We start from the raw sequence: 19,456 nt of genomic DNA on the forward strand, positions 1-19,456 counted from the left end.
TTTTGTTTCCCGCACGCAGCCACGTGGAGCGCAGCTGCCGAGCCTCCCGGAGCCGCCCGCCGTGGAGGCCGAGTACTACACTCTCGCCGAGTTCCAGTCCGGCATCGCCGACGGCATCACCTTCGGCGGCGGCCAGAACGTGGAGGTGAGCGGCTGGCGCTCCTTGGGGGGGGGGGGGAGTGGGGGGGGCGGGGGGCTGGCTTATGCTCGCGTGAACTCACAGATTGTCATTTTAGATTTTTGTACACGCAGTTTGCCGAGCGCCGGTGCGATCTAAACGTGACGTCCTGCTGGTGGGCGCAACGTTCACGCGAGTCCGACCATGGCGCGAGTCGTTGCTTGGAGGTCGCGTAGCCTTGAAATTTGGTCTGCCGGGTGTTGTTTTATCTCCCGAGCGGAACGCTTATTGCGGTGTCTCTGATGTAGCACGCAGCCTGGCATTGCCGCCGTTGGATCAACCTGGAAGAGTGGGTGGTGCGCGGAGTATATTGCAACTTTTCTCATTGCTCGCGACTCAGAGTTATCTGTTTGCTTCACACGATGCAGTCTTATCGTCTCAATTTGGCTGCATAAGAGGGTTTGTTGCTCTGAAATATCCGCTGAAATAAGCATTTTCGGATTTAATTTACGACTTTTTATTTTTTTTAATTCCCAGTGTCTTCAGCACACCACACACCACAGTGTGGTGTGTGGTGTGCTGAAGAGACTGGGAATTTTAAAGTGTGGTGTGTGGAGTTTTTTCTACAGCAGTCTCTGCCGTCTTTCTGCCCAAAAAGGGCCACCGGCGGCGTTGATGACGGTTGCGAGCTTTTGGTTTGTTCAAGTTTTGTTCAGTGACATACAACGATGAGCAAGCAGCAGGTCCGTCTCTCTCCGTGTGAAATTAAATGGAGCAAAAATAATGTACCATCGGTTGTTCAGGGGACTTCCGGACCAATATTTTCCAGCAGGAAAATGATGGACTGGTCGTGACTTCTACGTCTCATCAGCAGAGTCGGATTAAAACAGATCCATTTCAGTTTGGTTTTTTTCCAGATATGAATTTTGTTGGGTTTTTTTGTTTTACAAAATTCACAATTTCCAAATTGAAGGGAAAGCAGCCCATTTCATGCGGCGAGTGTCCTGGGTGGTGTCGCATTACAGAACTACAAATCTTAGCGCCGTCATCGCGTCCTGCGGCCGTGTCTCCGCTCCGCGCAGGTGATCGAGAAGAACGCCAACGGCTGGTGGTACGTGCAGATCGGCGACCAGGAGGGCTGGGCGCCCTCCTCCTACATCGACAAGCGCAAGCGCCCCAGCGCCGTCGCCCGCAAGCTCAGCAACGTCAGCCGACCGCGCGTCCCTCCGCCGGCGCCGCCGAGCCCCGGGGCGGAGGCCGCGCAGTGCGCCAGCGAGTACGACACGCCGGCGGTGGACGGCGCCGAGACGTCGGAGGCCGGCGAAGGGGGGGCGGGGGGGGGGCCTGGTCGCCAGAGCCAAGATGCAGCTCCGGGAGGTGAAGAGGGACGACCGCAAGAGCAGAGCTCTGAGCCCCACGCGACCCCCGCCGCCCATTAAAACCAAGCAGGCGCCCACGGCCGCCGCCGCCACCCCCGCACCCTCGGCGGCGGCCGTCGAGAAGCCGGCATTCCCCAGCGGGAAGAAGCCTGGGCCGCCCCTGCCAGACGGAAGGCTGGGCCGCAAGCCCAAGCCAGAGGAGTGGAAAAAGCCGGGTGCCGCGCCGGTACCTGCGGAAGTGGGGGACGAGAGGGCGGCAAGCGGGGCGCCCTGCAACGGGTCGCCAAAATTGCCGCCCAGGCGGCCGCCGCTTAAATCCAAATTGGAGAAGTGCCCGGCGAGTGCGGACATGGAGAAGGGCGGCGCCGGCGCGTCCGAAGTGGGCCTGCCCGTCAAGGCCTTGGTCGGGGACCTGATGAATGCTTTTGCAGGCTTAAAGCCAGCATCACGGAATGAGGCAAACAATACGGAATCTGAAGCAAAGAATGAGTCCAAAGCAATTACGGGGCCCAACCACCCACCCATCCGCCCCAAGCCGTCGGTGAAACCACGGCCAGCGATGCCTTTTTCTGCCGCCACAGGCGCCGCCAAGCTCGAGGAATCGCAGGGAAATCAAATCGACATCGGCAATCTGCGCAGTCACCTTCGGCCCACTCGTCAACGCGGCAAGCCTTCGGCGGATGGCGCCGACGGCGAGGACGAGTCGGGGCCCAAGACGAGGACGGCCAACGGCAACTCTGCCGCCCCGCCAGGAAAGGGCGCCGAGCCGGGCCACGCGGTGCCACTCGGCGCCGAGGTCGACGCGACGGAAGAAACCGTGTCCCCGGCGAGGCCCAAACGCCCACCACCGCCAAAGCGACCCACGGCTTCCGGGAACGGCGAAAACCGCGCCGACGCGGCAGCCAAACCCGCGGATCGGTCGGCCGGCTTCGCGCCGAGGCCACCGGGAGCTAAACCAGGCCTCCCGGTCACGACCACCAAGCCCGGCGGGTCATGCCCCGCCCCGCCCACCAAACCAAACCCAGCGAAGGCCTCCGGCCCCAAGGCCGTCTTCGGCGTGCCGGCAGCAGCGGTGGGCAAAAATGCGCCTCGGGCCTTTGGCCGGGAAGGTGACGGCGGTGGCGGCGGTGCGGAGGGCGGGCACGGCGACGCCTGCCGCGAGGGGGAGGTGTACGTCGCTGTGGGCGACTACGCGGGAGACGACGACTCGCTGGCGGTGCGGGAGGGCGCGGCGCTGCGCGTGCTGGAAAAAGACGCCAACGGCTGGTGGTTCTGCCAGCTTACGGGCAGCCAGCAGGCGCAGGGCTGGGTCCCGTCCAACTACCTGCGCAAGCAGTGACGTCCCGGCGACACGGCCACTCTGGCGCGGCGTAAATAATAATGCGGCCAGTTCACGACCCTCTATAAACAGCTCGGGGAAAACATTCCGGCACCTCCGGGGACTCGAATATTTACCGACAAAAGCCAAAACAGAGGAGCATTACAATGCCCACACAGCTGCACCGTAGCGTCCTCGACACTCCGCACCGACACGACCCGCACTGCACAACTCCTTCGTGAACACCGACTTGGCGGTCTCCCAAGTGTTCACATGGCACTGTCAATACAACGATTCCCACAGATCCCGACATCGCATCAGCTCGTCTTGTAACCACAGTTCCTTCATCGGCCTCACCTCCTTTCCAAATCAATGTAAGAGCACCTCTCTCTCTCTGTGCTGATTAAACAAGCGATCGATTGGCCACTGCAACATCGTGATCTTGGGGAGACTCCGTGCTCCCATCTTTAATTGATCAAACTGATAGTCCACCCTAAACTGCCAATTAGGTGGGAGATTATAGAAATCCCCATCGGCTTTCCGTGTAGCCGAACATTCCTATGACATCACTCGTGCATTACGGACGATGTCAGCATGCATATTGCTCCAGCAATCTCTGGCAAACATCTTCAGTCTGTGTGGGTCTATAAACCCCCGTGAGAGCTCCCAGTACAGCTCAACGGTCCAGGCGCCGTGGTGGTAGCCAGAGAGGCAACTCGCACACAGTGCCCTCGTCCTGTTGAGCGCCGTCACCACCTCCACCACCACCACCTCCACCACCTCCACCACCACCGCCGTCCACCACCTCCTCCACCTCCACCACCACCACCTCCACCACCTCCACCACCTCCGTCCACCACCGTCCACCACCTCCTCCACCACCACCTCCTCCACCTCCACCACCACCACCTCCACCACCACCGTCCACTACCACCCACCTGCGCGTGAGAGCCGATGTGCCGCTCTCGCGTCCAGCGCGGCAGCTCTGCCCCCACCGCCCCCACCACCACAGCCCCCACTACCACAGCCCCCACCACCACCACCACAGCCCCCACCAACCCCACCACCCCCACAGCCCCCACCACCCCCACCACCCCCACAGCCCCCACCACCCCCACCACCCCCACAGCCCCCACCACCACCACCACAGCCCCCACCACCCCCACCACAGCCCCCACCACCCCCACCACCCCCACAGCCCCCACCACCCCCACCACCACAGCCCCCACCACCACCACCGCCCCCACAGCCCCCACCACCACCACCGCCCCCACCGCCCCCCGCACGCTCCGTGACTCCGGCATCCAAGTGGAGCGGCTCCAGGCCTCGGCTCGTTGGCCGTGACAAGAAAAGGCCACGAGTTGGAGTGCGGCGCTTCTAAAAGCCGCTTATTTTGCGGGGGGAAGAAGAATCTGTTTTGTTGACGCTTTTTTGTTTGTTATCCAACTCTTTCCGCGAGTCGACTTCCCGTCGCGTGCTCGAGTGTTTGTCTCGCGCTGCGCGTGGGCCATCCCCGGCGCGTGGCGGCTTGCGTGCGCTAATGCACGCCACGCGTTTCATGCCTCCGCGCTCAACTCGTGTCTGTGCGTGCGCGCGAACCAAGATCCTTTTGTGCACTACTTGTAAAGGTAGGGCCCACGAAGTCGTGGGCACCAGTGGTAAGATGGAGGAAAGCCAAATGTGACCAAATGTGACCAAAAGCCTCTCTCGTATTGCCTATCGGAGGAGACGGCTCGTAAACAAAGTTAATCGTCGTCTTGTGTCTAACGTTCACCCGGAGAACAGCTTCATTCCAAGTCTTCAAAACTGACGGCCGTGTTGTTCTCGAAGCAATTGCTGGGTGTGCTCGTCTGGTGATGTTTGAAGGTCTCACTTGGATGTGCAGGCCTGAGGCTGCTCGGAGGTCCCAAGAATGGGCCCTCTCACCAAAGCGTCGTTTGGCCATAGCCTGCCCGAAAACTCCCTTCAACCCCAAGCCTCCGCTTGGCACAGAGGATGTCGGTGCTTCGTTTAAACATGAGAATTGGAAGTCTCTTTTTGTTCCGCGTACGAGTATATTAGCTCGCTGCTAGTACCTGTAGTGTTAGCTGTCGGTTGTTTATATATACACAACACAATGTATAACGGCTCTGCGGTAATGGAAATGCAGACTCGTGCTGCAGACGGGAGCGCGGGTGCCCTTATATCAATGGTGACGTTTTAACGCCGCGTTTAGCTGCCGTTGCCAAGTCCTGTGGTGCTTCGGATGGCTCGGTTCACCGGCTTGACAGGTGGCTCCGTGTGCTGAAGGAAACGGTTGAATATTTGTCAAAGCGGGTGACACAGTCCCAATTTAACTGCGCTGAGTTGTGAGCTCGGTGGATACGAAATCATTTAGACGATCAATTCTTTGACCGATTTCAAACCCGTGCACCTCTGGCGATATCCTCGCTCCCCATATCGTTGAGCAAGCGGCGATATCTCCACTTGCCGAATGTGCAGAAATATGCGACTCCGACATCGCGGGCGTGGGAGTCTCTATCGGAATCGGCATTCATCTCCTCCCAGTGACTGTTGAGAGCAGTCGGGGGAGATATTTTAATCGTAGGATATTTTAAGAAAATAAAATATCAAAATAAAGTTTGCCAGAATAGCTTCAGTCAGAGTTGGTGACCCTCTGTCCCGGTGTTAAACCGGCCAAGGAGACGCATGGAGAGAGACTCCACTCGTGGTGTACACGCGGCTTGTACACGCAGCACGCCCTGCTGGGGCACCCTCCTCAGCCGTGGTCGGTCGTGACGGCCAGGCAGGTGCAGCTCCTGAGTTTGACGCGGGAGCCGGCTCAGCGGCGGCGCTCAATCCGCTCTTCCCAGCCCAGCGCCCGGCGAGATGGCCCAGCCAAACACTCTAAACGCGTGATGTTGATTCTAAACGTGGAGGGGAACAATCGGAGGACCCGGAGATAAATACACACGACCACGGGGTGAAAGACACCGCAAACTCCAAATATACAGCAGGCGTCAGGGTCGGGATCGAACCTACGACCTCCTGTATATCAGGCGAGCGAGGGAGGGAGGGAACATCTCCTGGACACCGCGGCTCCCCCCGCAGTGCAAGGTGCCCGCTGCGGCGCGATGAACGATGCCTGCGATGGGAACCCGCAGACTCGGAATCGGTACTCCGCGTTCTCAAGTCACCAGACCGGTCAGAGCCCGGAGCTCGGTGAGCTTTGCCTAAGAACGATTAAGATGAGAGCCGTGAGAACGCCAGTGGGGTGAGAACTTCGCTGTGTTGAGTCGTAGCGGTTCCACTTGGCACCCACTGCACGGTCAGTGAGGGTGTGGAGGTTGTGCCGCGTCGGTGTGGCTGCAGTGGTTTAAAGTGTGACGGGAGGGTCCCCCCTCCTCCCCAAAGTATTTGAACATTCGTCTTTAACATGTGGACGCACGTATGGAGACATTCTCGAAGTGAGGTGCAGTCGTTGAAATTAATAACACTTTAAATAAAATGTGGAAATCAACACTTAAAATAAAATGTGGAAATTTCGATTGAAAGCTTTCGTGACTGCAGGGATTCATCTTCTTGGTTCTTTCGGTAAAGTCACGTAGAAGAAAATGTGGAAATCAACACTTTAAATAAAAAGTGGAGAGTCCTGGATTTGAATCCGCAACCCTCTGCTTCCAGGGCAAGCGCTCACCCCCACCGAGCCACGAGGGCTCGGTGGGGGTGAGCGTGTCATGTACCTGACCTGGCAGCACTCCGCGCAAGACACTTCGACGTCGATGTCGACATAAGAAAAGACGGTCCAAAAAATAAAATACTCGGAGTAAACTTGGTTTGAACCCAACATTGACTGTGTTTGGGTGTTCTATCCCGCCCCGTGTAGCCGCTATAACGCGGCTACACGGGGCGGGATAGAACCCCGCGGGCTATGCCACCCTAGGAGCTGACTCAGGGTTCGGAACTCGTCTATAAACCCTCCCTGGCATCGCGGACATTGCAAGAGAATTCCTTCCGCCTAATCGACATGGATGGACACTTTGATGAGTAAACAGTGTGGAGACGCGTGGCGTTGAGGTTTGCCTGAAACTCCACCTGGGGCATCGGTGACTGAACACTTTAAAAAACACAACATTGGGGAGGGAGGACGCGGATTCGAGCCCAGAGCCACGGCGCCTGCGTCGCGGCACACACGCGTGTTGCGGCACACACGCGTGTTGCAGCACACACGCGTGTTGCAGGATGTTAAATGTGTTCAGCTGCGCATTCTCTTGCGCACTGCTCTCGATAAAGCAGACGCATTGTAAGCGTGCTTCAACCTCTGTACCTAAATGCCGTTACCTTCTTACATCTCCTGTTCGCATGTACTTGCCGTGGACCAATGTAAAGATGAATTGATATTGTAAGGTGGTGGCTTCAGCCACGAATCATCAAACTCCGCGATGTATCTGATTGTTCTTATTTCGCTTTTTCATATATATATTGAACACGTGCCGAGATGCTCGAACTATAGTATTATATATATCACTATAGTATTATATATCACTATAGTATTATATATATATCACTATAGTATTGGCTTGTTGTTGCGATTGCAGCACATAACATTTATTTTAAACGGATTGCATGCTTTGCGGGCCTAATTGTACGAGTAAGTCTGTACACAGGCAGGTTCCTGTACGCTTCCCATTCTGCGCACATTTGTATAACAAATAAACAGACGTTGTGTTTGTTTACCTGCTGCTGGAGCCAGTTTACTCACCACAGCGCGCGTGTGTCTGTGTGTGGTGTCTGTGTGTGTCTCTGTGTGTGTGTGGTCTGTGTGTTTGTGTCTGTGTGTGTGTCTGTGTGTGTCTTTGTGTGTGTCTGTGTGTGTGTGTGTGTCTGTGTGTCTCTGTGTGTATCTGTGTGTGTGGGGTCTGTGTGTGGTGTCTGTGTTGTGTGTCTCTGTGTGCGTGTGTCTGTGTGTGGTATCTGTGTGTCTGGTGTCTGTGTGTGGTGTCTGTCTGTGTGTGTCTCTGTGTGTCTCTGTGTGTCTCTGTGTGTGTGTTTCTGTGTGTCTGTTTGTGTATTGCACCTTGTTGGAGCGGTGGTGTAGCGGTTAGCGCTACGAACCTGGCGATCCGAGTTCGATTCCCGCTCACGGCCAACACCCAATGACGATTATTTAAACCGGTCCTGTGCCTCTCCTAGGTTGACTCAGCCTCAAATGAGTACCTGGTGCGGTGTGTAAACATCGCCACTGGGGAGACAAAGGCGGCCGGGCGTGGTGCTGGCCACCCCTCCCCTCGTGTGCCACGGTGCCGGCCTCCATCGGGTGTGCTCCAGCTGGCGTCTGGTGCCGATGTCTTCTGCCTCGGGCCCTGCCGCCGACGGGCCGAATATCTAAACAACTCCAGCGCGTATCGCCCGTGGAAGATCGCACCAAGACGATGCCTCTCGAGCCGTAGAAAGTTCATCACCCGACGACTCGAAACCAAATCCAGGGCGCCGGTTCCCGAGGGCGAGCTGTTGAGATGAAGCGTCGCGTCTCGATCTCTCTCTCTCACCATCCCTGTGTGGGCCCTTCAGCCAGCAGTGGCCCTCACCATGGCTCGCGACGTGTGCGTGCTCCTCTCGTTCTCAAGCGACACACCCCTCCGGGATGACTTGGCGCCGCCATTGTAATGTGGAATTTCCACAATCGCGGCGTGTCGCTCTCGCCCTCGATCACGGACCGCGCGTTCCCCACCACGATCCGTCGACTCGATGAGCACCGCAGAAAGCGTGAAGCCCCGGGGTAACCCCTCGCCCCGGGGCCACCCGGCTCACACAATTCACTAAGCGGGTGGTGGGGCTGTGTGTTTTGCGTGTGTTAGCTATTGCACACGTGTGCCTGTGTTCGGATAGGCCGTCTTCTTTTTATTTTGATGTTTGTGCCTGGCTACCGTACAGGCGTACACGCGGAATATCAGAGAGAGTTGAAGGTGGTGGGGGGGGCATGGCGCTCTCGGCGAGTCGTAACAACGTCAATGCACAGGACGAGAGCGTCGCTGCGGTCGCCTCGTCGAGGCGTGGCGCGTGGTGCAGTCGGCAGCTTTGCAGCGACGACGGCACTCGCAGCTTCGCCCCAGCGAGGTCTGCCACACTGCCCCACGCCGCGAGCCAAGGCTGCAGGCTGCAGAATGCAGTGCGACGTCGCCAGCGCACCCTGGCACCCCGACGATTGACATTCTAGCGGCTCCCTGTGTGTAACCACGAAGAGTTGTTCGTTTAAAAAAACTTAAATTTGCTAAACAAAAATAAAGCTTTCCGAAATCCTATCTTGGGACACCACTTCGGGATTTATCTTCCCGAATTCCGTGACGGAATTCCTCTTTCTTACAAAAATATATAAACCCGAGCCATGACCTTTCGTGAAAATGTTTAATACTTTCAGATTGTCTTCCCCAAAGGGAAGAAGCATCATCCATGTCGCAAGAAGAACGGTGACCGCTGAGAACTGATGCACCACCAGAGGCACTCGGAGACACTCATTCGGGATTGTACAAGGACTGGCTTCGAGAGGTGATACTACTTCTGTTTTTATTTTACGGGGTAAGGCCCTCTGAACTATGTAGCTATTTTTCAGAAGCGACCTGGCCACAAATGAAAGCTCCACGAAGTGGCTTTTCACGTGGAAATGTATAGCAGTCAAATACTCCAAACGCGTTTATAAATGTGGACGCGAAAACTGGACCCGGAGAAAAATCCACGTGATCACGGGGAGAACACGCAAACTCCAAATATACAGCAGACATCGTCAGAGTCAGGATCGAACCCACGACCTCCTGCATACTAGGCGAGGTAGTTGGCATCTCGCACTATTGGGACTGCGTTCTTAAATGACACGAATTGTTTTGTAGCATGACAATCTACAATCCAAGAAAGACGATCATAGCCGATGGTTTAAAAATCTGCAAAAATGGCCAATAATCACTGAGTAAAAATGTTGTGTATATTCACAGAATTATTGTGAATAGTGACCCATGATAAGATTTGATTCAACATCGAATTGCGTCCGATTTGTGGCAATAAAATAAAAATGAAATGGGTATGATGGAGCAAGCCTCCACAGAAATGAAATGTGCGACCGATAAAAATTGATGAAATTTTTATCAGCGGATTGCAAATCAGCAGGAGACAAATTTCATATTTAACTGTAAAAAGTATATACAGTATACACTATATACGCATTAACACATGCTCTATACTGCTTATATATAATACAAAAAGTGGTATATTGTTAGAGAGCAGCGTTCCTCTTGAAATGGGTCAGGACACTAGTTCACACTAGTTCCACCACACGTAACACACACAGCTTACAAGTTCAATCGTACACTTGGAACAACTTAGGAATATGAAATTGTTGGTACATTACCGAGATTAATTATGCATTCAATTATTCCTCCCACCCTCAAGCTGCCATTTCATTTGCCACAATTCGTAATTTTAATTCAATTTTTGGCCTCTTTTCCCCACCCAGTTTATATAGTTTCCCCCTTGTTGTCCTCTGTACAATTTTTCTCTTTTGTTTAACCTAAATGGATCATTCACAGATACTTTCCATTGAATTTACATAACCAATCACGTTTCCACATATAACAGTATTTGACACGTGCATCGTGGGCATACAAATCCATTGTAATCATGAATTTCACGCGTGCTTTAAATGCCAATGAAGAAACTTTTCCGGTCTGATACTGGGAACTGAAACAAGATGCACCGGTTATTGATTTAAAGCAGTGGAGTCCAAAAAGCATGCATGTCAATTCCTTTGAGTCTTGCAACAATGGACTTAATTGCCAATTGAGATTTTTGATGGGTGGTCTGCGCTACGTCCAGTTAGCTCGCAGTAACATTTATCCAGCCAATCAACATTTGTTTTGGTGTTGTACAAAAAAACTAAACGATTTTATTTACTAAGAATATAAAAAAACTGTGGAGGGCAAGACTGGAGGAACCCAGAGAATAAAAATCCACGTGACCATGGGGGGAGATCTTGCAAACCCCTGATACACCAGAAATCGTCGGGATCGAACCCACGACCTTCTGCATAGAGATGTTATGGTCTCTCTTATCACTGCATGAACCACACGAGCCGGGCAATGGCATCATTGCCAGAGTAACCCAATGGGTGGGACATAGTCCATATCTTTCCAGTATCTTTAAGCTACCTGGATGCAAACGCTCCTCCACACTCCATTGATGATACAAAAATACCGGGGCAAATGTTTTTTTTTGTAGGGTTGGCGTTAAACTCCCACTCTTTGGTGAGTTCCTGGGTCAACAGCAAGTTCTCAAAACTCGATCTCGGGAGGTGCTGTATTCACCAGATCACCGCGCACACCGCACGAGTTAACAGCCTCCATCTGCATCTGCCACAGATGCAGATTTATTGGTAAAGCCACGAGAATGTCACACGAGGGGTGGGGACTTCCATTCCACACCCAGAGGTGCCGTCAACTCGTGGGTATGTGACTTGGGTACACCGCAGGCACTGGTGAAATTCCCTATATCTGTGACAGACATATGTAGAATAAGATGCCTGCTGACCCCACAGTGGGCTTGTACAAGCTTCAGTTTGCATGGCGATACGGCATTGAATATCACGTGCCGTGGTTTGTCAGGCACGTCGCAGAGGGAGGTGCCCTGGTCGTTGTTATTGGTAAGGCCCTGACTTCACCGAGGACACACTTAGAATCGTGCCGACTCCATCCTGCGGTCCAAGCAGTTGGTGTCATGCAGCATGTGGCCTGCTCACGATTTGTCACACCAAAAGAAATTGAATGGGGAGATTTTTGTTTTGCCCAATGCTTATTCTGGTCTCAGACGCTCCTCTAGCCGAGAGCCACTCACTGATGGCGTGTGGGTGTACCCCTTCCACCATTTGAGGATGTTGTGTGGATGCACTTGAGAGTGAGCAGCTTGTTTTGTAACTCCAAGCATATGGGCAGCACGGAAACTCAGAAACATCCTATTATTAATGTCATGCTGATCTGGCCCGCGGCTTTCCATCACTCGAGTCTGGGTATCAACACTGTGTCCTCATGCAGTGAAGTCACCCAAGGGTGCGACTAGGCCTGCTCTCTTCACCATTGTTCATTATTGGTGTTAGCAGAGGCAAGTATCATGGACTACTTATCGCTTACTGTTTCTAGATTGGCAAACCCACAACTGGAGCTCACAGCTTCCCACATCTCACCGCCGTGTTCCAAGAGAGACACCTTTCTTTATCTTGTTCAGAAGAGCCACTCCCCATTAGCTGACATTATTGCCGAAATAGCTGACCCTGCTTGAAATGTGTACAGTGCTTTCAATGACACGCGTGACGATCAGTAACACCTGTACTCCACGGAGGTCGAGGGTCTACCAGTCGAGCTCCAGGCAGAGGAGTCGGGCCCTCTCCACCTCAATGATTGTGAGCAGCAGCAGCATTTGCTTATTTCTGGAAACTCTCTGAGTGGGGGCACAGTGGTTTTGAACCCCCTGGGCTCCACCATATCACGGTTGGTTGAATACATCATGGAGAGCTGTTCCCACCGTTCCCCCACGTGCTTATTACAGGAAGTAAATGTGGTAGGGGTAGCAAGCCCATGTACAAGGCCTGGGCCCGCATTAGCCGCTGCCTTTCACACACACACACGTGAACGCACACACAGAAACATGATTGTAGTATAGTACCCAATTCTCTTATAAATTATCTTTCAAGCCACACATTTGTTTAGATACACGACTGTGTGAATGTATAATTACAAGTGGGAGTTTCATCAGTCATATAAATAGTCGTCTAGTGATAGCTGCGGATTGTTCCGTTACGAGAGGAGCAGGCGTTTAAACAGTCGTGTAGGTATCGTGTTTTCTCCTGCGCCACCGGCGGGGACTAAAGCGTGGGTATCATCCGCACCTCGCAGCCGCCCCCTCTCCTCGCATGCAATCCGCCGGCTTTCTCCTCTGCGCGCTAAGTCCGTTTGGAGACCACGTGGCACACGGAGCCGCAGCCGTTCTTCCGCGTCCCCGCCTCGGGGTCGTCGGGCGGGCTGCCCGCCCCGTCCGCGGGCGACGAGGCAACGGCATCATCGCGCTCCGCCTCCTCGCTCGCCAGCGCGCCCTTGCATTTCCTGATAATTAAACGACGACAAAAACGAACAACATTCACCCCCGTAACAACTTCATTCGGTTGGCTCCGTTGGGTGGTGGAGGGTTGTCATTAAAAAAAAAAGTTGACATTATACGCGACAAGACGATCTAACCCAAAATAAACTCATTGTGAATCACATTATTTGGTCGTAACAGCCATTGTGTAACATTACTATCCCAGCGGAGACCGCACGACCGCCGGTGCTGTGTCACTGTCCCGAGATCGCTTGTGTGGGGTGCGCTGCTGCTGTGTGTCGGCTTTGCCCAGGTGCCTTCCGCTCACTTGTCCCTGTTGAAGACGATGAACTCCTGGCGGACGTTCTCCAGGAACTCCTGCAGGTGCTCGTTCTCCTGCTGAGGGGGGCGACACGGCGGGGGTGGAACGCATCGCGACACGAGCACCGCGTCGGTCGTGCGCATCGACTGGAGAGAATTGTGCACGTGCCTCTCTCGCATCATGAGGCTATCCTCTTTCTGGCTTACTAAACACAGGGATTGTCACTGAGCAAAGCCGTCTGTGAATGTGCGGCCCCATTGCTGAGCAGCGCAATTGTGACCTCGAACCAGCATGATTCTTTGAATGGCTGCAGGGGGGTGAATCGTTGAAAAGGTGACCTCCAAAGTTATTCTGTACCAATTCTGTGTCCGTCTAACTTCGCGGTGCGTATGACACCACACGCGGTGGGAGCAGCCGTGCCGCGGTTAGCGCACTCCGTCACGAAGCTGGTAACTCAAGTTTTATTCCCACGACAAAGTTTGGTCAACGTGTGGTGAAGTATGGTCAAACAACCCCCATGACCCATACGGCGTCGGAAGGTCCTCATCCAGCAGCGGACTGTCAAAAGGGCAGGAGGTGTAGGGGCACCTCTCGTTTGTAACGCCACTCGCCGCCCACCTCCATATATCTCGACACGTAACGTCTACGGCTCACCCCTTCATTCACACCCCATCGCCCCTTCAATCACACCCCATCGTCATCGAGCGCCGGGTTCCTAGCGCTGCCCCCATGCCCTCCTACCGTCCGCCGTCCAGCCGAGCAGCGTACCGAGTGCGAGCTTTCCTTGCTGCCCTCGCGCATCTTGCTCTTCGCCAGTCGCTTCTTCTTCTTGTGCAGCGGCTTCGCCTCCAGGATCATCTCCTCCAGCTCGAACGTCGGATCGCAGTTCAGCTGCCCTTTCTGAGCAGGCCACACGCCAAGACAGAGGGAACAACTCATGGCCAAGCAACAGCCGGCAGAACGAAACAAAATCATTGTCGTCAGCCACGATCCATCCGCTGCTGGATGAACGTTCATCTCGCACGCTCTCGCGATGTTAAACATCCGTCGAGTTACTCAGCGGAAGGCGATTTCATCGTTCCGTCTTGGCGACGGACGTCATCTCCGGCGTGGTGCCTCCTCTGTTCTTCATCTCCAACTGCTTACTTTTCTTGACAGTCAAGTTGATGCCTCTACCTTGTGTATACATTCTCTAATCCTTGTGTTCCTCTTCCTATCTCTCATTGTAATTCTCTCAATGCTTCTTTGCGCCATTTTCAGCTTTTGTTCCAATTTTCTCTATGTCTATGTTTCTGATCCAGGCGTATATGATTCACATCAAAACAAAATAAGCCTCGTTAATTAAGGACTATTATACGCCCGTATTTGCGAGTAATATTTCACGTGCGATTGGCATCATGTCAGGGTACAAACACATTTGCATCGGTAGTGCTCGCAGTGAGCAGTGTACCACCTTGCAGCGGAGAACGGCCGCCCCCAGAAGTTGGCATCACAGAACTACTCCTGAGGTCCCTTCAAGGGGCCTCGCGATCCACACGTGGTGGCCTCATTGCTTGTAATGCTCTGAAAGAAGTTTGCGTCACGAGAGTTGAATCATCACGGCTGGACCAAGAAGAAGGCCGCACCTTCTCAGCTTGTATTTTGTGTGCGGTGGCGAGGCTGAAACTCCCGACTTGAGAAGCGAGTGGCGTCCTCGACTTCGACCCGGCCGTTGGTGCTCTGATGGGAGCTCAGCGGCGTGAATGATCATTATTACCCTTAATAACCATTACGCCAATGTCATTTCACAATACACTCAATACTATTTAATTTTATTATTCCATTTATTTGCAGCGTTTATAAAACAATCCGACATTATTTTAAAGAAATCAATAAGAGCCATTTCGTGTTACTACATTGCTGTATCTGTGCGTTTGTGCTCCACATGAGCAGTGGCCAAGCTCATGACGCAGGTCTCCCCCACGCCCTGCTCACTCCACGGACCACGGCAAGCCGCCACCGCCGCGCCCTCACGAGCACCTCCACTCACCTGCTCATGGTACCCATGAACCGTCTGGAAATCTCTCCCACTGCTGCACAATGCAGCAGCAGCATCAGCAGCAGCATCAGCAGTATCCAAGCACGATTCACCTTCAAGCAGAAGCTCAATGCCCTCCCCTATCCCAGCACCTGTCCAGTCTCAACAGCTTGCTCTTCTCCTCTGTCTGTGACTGTCTCTTCTCTCAGATAAAACAATAAAATATGTGCCTCCTTTATCCCCACGATGCCAGTCCCCACTGCGTTGTGCTGTGTCTAGAGAAGCAGTAGCATTTAGATGCCATCTAAACCCCAAATGTGAAGTGTATATTGCAATGTAAACAATTGCTAACAATCTGTCCAATATCCATTCATCACAGTCTCCATTGTGATGATAAACCGAGGAATGAGAGGTCTCAGGATTGGCTGTCAAAACGTCCGGAGATAAAATCACCAAGGTTGGAGAGTCATCTTGCTAGGGAGACACTTCCTTACCCACAAATGTTTAGATGTTCAGCCTAAAACCCAATGGGGCCACAAATGAATGCGTTGACACCAGAGGAGAAGTACCAGGCAACTCACATTTGGCAGGAAGGAGGGCGTCACCTTCTTCTGGAGCACGGCTTCCCAGTTGACGTCGGCGAGCAGCGGCGAGCCCTGCAGCTGGGCGAGGCTCGCCCAGCGGTTCTCCGGCTTCAGACACAGCAACTGCACCGCGGCGGACGGAACAGGGACACGACAGATCTTGAGGTGTCCGAGCGTGCCCATTAGAAGGTGTGTGTTAACCAGGCGTGTTAACCAGGCGTGTTAACCAGGCGTGTTAACCAGGCGTGTTAACCAGACAAGTTTGGAGGAACAGAATTGCCTATTCAGATTTGTCCACTTTGTGATATTACATGCTACTTATATTCCACAGCGTGGCACTCTCCTTCCGGCCAACGTCTAAAGTGCCACTCTGCGAGGAGCCCCGCTCACGTAGACAGACTGGCGGCCGTGCGAGTAGGCGCCGGCCAGCTCGTTATCTGCCTCGTATCATCGCGATAACACGTGGAAGAGAAGCCCAAGTATAAGAAAGGGTCACGTGGATTTGAAGCCGTTTTACACTTTACCATAAACGTTTGTGTTCAAGTTTTTGCGTCTCACAAGCAGTAGAGTAGCAATTTGTGCGCTGCGCTACGAACCCGGCGAGACGAGATTGTTTCCTGCTCATGGGTCAATATCAGTGTCGAATATCTTAACTGGTCCTGGGCCGAGGCTGACTCACCCTTAGACGAGTGCGGTGTCTAAAGATTAGCACTGGGGAAACAAAGGTGGCTAGGCGTGGTGCTTGCCACCCACCCCTCGTGTACCGTACCGGTCTAAATAGGTGCTCGTTAACAGCTTTGTCCCAACAGCCTGTTAAAGGCTATACAGTGGATCTTAGTCTTTGCGTCTCATGGAGTTGCACTGGCTCTCCACAGGGAGATGGGGCCCAGCTGCTGTGACAGGCGGCACCGTTAACCGCCACGAATTCAAATGTTTAAATGACGAGAAAACTCCGCGTAACAGAAACATCAGTGCAGGCCGGAAAGCGAAAAGCTTCGACGACACAGTGTACAGAAAGCTCTCAACACAACGACATCAACGTCGCCCACCAATGCAGACCCCTGCAGCAGCTGCCGCGACCGTGACCGGTGTGGCCGAGGAAGCGTCGCGGCATGCCAGAAACGGCACCGGCTCCCGGGGGAAACCGCAGACCTGGCAGGCCCCCCGCCACACCCCGCCACACCCCGCCACACCCCGCCACATCCCGCCACACCGCGCCACATTGCGCCGCTCGCGACGTCACTTCACCGGCCTCGTGAATTGAAGCTCTCAGCCCAGTTTGGAAATAAAATTTCACTCTGGTTACTTTACACCACACTGGGCGCGATTTGCTTTTTTAGAAAGCAAAACGTGACAGCCCTCTCCAGTGTCCGTTCCAGGACCGCGTCCCGGGTAACGGCACAACAGGGATAATGATCCCAAGGGTGGCAGATAATGTTGCTCGGCGCTCCGAGTGCTCCTTGGCAAGAGAGCGTTACAGCAGCTATCGGAGGGTGCGACACGGCTTCTCTCATTGTGGGAGTACCGTTATTACCACGGGATTGTGCTTATGAAAGGTACTCTTATTATTGTAAATATATTTTAATTATTGTTACATGATTGGGCAGTGACATTATAAAGACTCTGACATCATCAGACCCATGAGGTAATTATAACGGGCGGTGGATGCAATGGGGGGGGGGGCATAATGTAGGAAATCTCCCCCCTCCCCGTCTTGAGACCTCATCAATATTTTGATTTCATCGACAAATTTGGGATCACCCCCCCCCCCGCCCCTTGGTAAGTTTGTGGATGCCGTGTGTGGCGACAACTCCCGGCACCCCCCCCCCACCCCCCGGGACGACTCGTCACCCTGGGGGCGGGGGGCAGGCGAGGGGAACGAGAGGAGGAGTCTGCAGACTCCCACCAACTGTCAACCGGCTTCGTCCTCGCTGGGACTCATCTGTACAGTGCTGTCGTGATGGGTTTCTGATGTGCCGGAATGGGTTTTCTCGTTATTTTTCATATACGAATCACAAAGTCATCGTACAAAGAAAGCAGTTGCGATTTCCTGAATCTGCAACAAAGTGAGCATGCAGCACATGGAGAGGAATGGAGGTAGGATGCTTCAGCAGTCCGGACTGTAGTAAATGTATGCCATGAGGCGATCACATCATGCTGCTGCACATATACCGCAACCAGGCATTCCCCCATGCGCTACACGTTCAGTCACCTGCTCAGTCTTGCCACAGTCCAGCCTTCCTCTCGCTCAGCAGCAGCTCACCTTGCGCAGAAGACTGGCCATCTCCTGCGACCAGCAGGAAGAGTAGTGCACAGACTTGGTGTCCAGGATTTGCAGGATCTCATCTATAGTGGTACTTGAATGAATCTCATATGGCCTCTGGGACAAGTGAACACAAGGTATTGACTTCTTTTAGCAAAATTTTATGGTAACACTTCATTGTCCAAATATAATACAACGCTTAGTAAATGGGCCATATATTTTAAGCATTTGACAGTCTTGCCACAAATTTATATTGCCATTAAAAACCTTTTAACTGGCCTTGACTTTGTAAAAATACTCAAAAGATCAATTAAGTGATAAACAAGAAATAGTGCAGTTTCCACAATATACGCCTTCGTGCTCAATTTTCCCAGACAACGTGGGCACTGCAGCACGCGTGTCCCTCAGCCACCCACAGTGGGCCCTCTCAGCCACCCACAGTGGGCCCTCTCAGCCACCCACAGTGGGCCCTCTCAGCCACCCACAGTGGGCCCTCTCAGCCAGGTCCCGTGTTGCCACGCAAAGCGGGGGGGGGGCGTCTCCACCCGGCCCGCACTCGGCCCCCGTCACGCCCCAAGACGCAGGGCGTCCCAAGTGCCACGTCACCCCCCCAGGCCGCGCCGCTGCTCTAAGCGCCGCACCGCTAGCGCGTCCCCCCCCGCCCCCCCGTCCGTTCTAAAGGAATCCCATATTGCCGCTCGAGAGGGACCTGGGGAAGCGTTTGCCGACAGCATACCGTGAGGTTGCTGGCACGGCACACTGGGAGCAGCAACACGCCGGCACACCGGTCGCGCAATTCTGCATCGCTTTCCTCGTCAACGACGTGCCAATAGACGGTTCGTAACGTAAAAATAATAAAGACGCTTTTTCGTCCTATCGCTGCCTCTGTGAGCTTTTTAAATATTGATGTACATTTTGTTCCCCCTTCAAAAGGTTATATTTATTACATTGTCCATGTGCGGATGTCATGAAAGTTTAATGCCGCTGCCTGTCACATTGTTAAAAACATCTTGACTGCATTGAATAAAAGTGTCAACAACTTCACACACGGTCTCTGAGAAGCATGTTGTGGTGTGTGTGCATCATAGTAACATGTAGATGCTGAGCGGTAACTTCTGTAATCAGACAATGGGATATACTTACTTCACATTGCGTTAAGTAACACCATCTAAACGTGTACAGTGCAGACCGGGCAGATACCTACAATAACAATCGGGTGCCCAAGTTTATCGAACTGACGGTCTCAGGATTTAATGCCAAATGCAATTGATTTCACGATGTTTGTTATAAACCATGCATCGCCATAGGCTCCCTCTGCCTTGCATTCACCCGTCGAATTGTGTGGATCCCAAGCGCAGGAGTT

At 53.5% G+C, this 19,456-nt stretch overlaps 2 protein-coding genes across 8 annotated transcripts in view; one reads left to right on the plus strand and one right to left on the minus strand.

The window, feature by feature from the left end:
* Positions 1–7,530, plus strand: part of LOC144935220 (SH3 and PX domain-containing protein 2B-like) — a 40,164-nt gene extending 32,634 nt beyond the window's left edge. Inside the window, 3 exon segments of the mRNA XM_078861749.1 lie at positions 20–145; positions 1,201–1,452; positions 1,454–7,530. Of these exon segments, the coding sequence (XP_078717875.1) occupies positions 20–145; positions 1,201–1,452; positions 1,454–2,836 (1,761 nt within the window). The 3' untranslated portion in view covers positions 2,837–7,530.
* A 1,696-nt stretch (positions 7,531–9,226) lies between these two features.
* The window catches only part of LOC144935221 (serine/threonine-protein kinase 32B-like), a 41,525-nt gene continuing 31,295 nt past the window's right edge, over positions 9,227–19,456 (minus strand). For 2 of the 7 annotated variants that reach the window (XM_078861750.1, XM_078861753.1), the window contains exons 8-12: positions 18,094–18,210; positions 15,828–15,953; positions 13,998–14,129; positions 13,236–13,306; positions 9,228–12,933 (exon numbers count right to left, since the gene is read on the minus strand). In XM_078861750.1, coding sequence (XP_078717876.1) covers positions 12,774–12,933; positions 13,236–13,306; positions 13,998–14,129; positions 15,828–15,953; positions 18,094–18,210 — 606 coding nt within the window. In that variant the 3' untranslated portion in view covers positions 9,228–12,773. Of the gene's footprint in view, positions 12,934–13,235; positions 13,307–13,997; positions 14,130–15,827; positions 15,954–18,042; positions 18,211–19,456 lie in introns of those variants that run through there. The other 5 variants (XM_078861751.1, XM_078861755.1, XM_078861752.1 and 2 more) reach the window with 5 other exon arrangements.

Source organism: Lampetra fluviatilis, chromosome 12 (assembly GCF_964198595.1).
Source record: "Lampetra fluviatilis chromosome 12, kcLamFluv1.1, whole genome shotgun sequence".
Classification (NCBI taxonomy): domain Eukaryota; kingdom Metazoa; phylum Chordata; class Hyperoartia; order Petromyzontiformes; family Petromyzontidae; genus Lampetra; species Lampetra fluviatilis.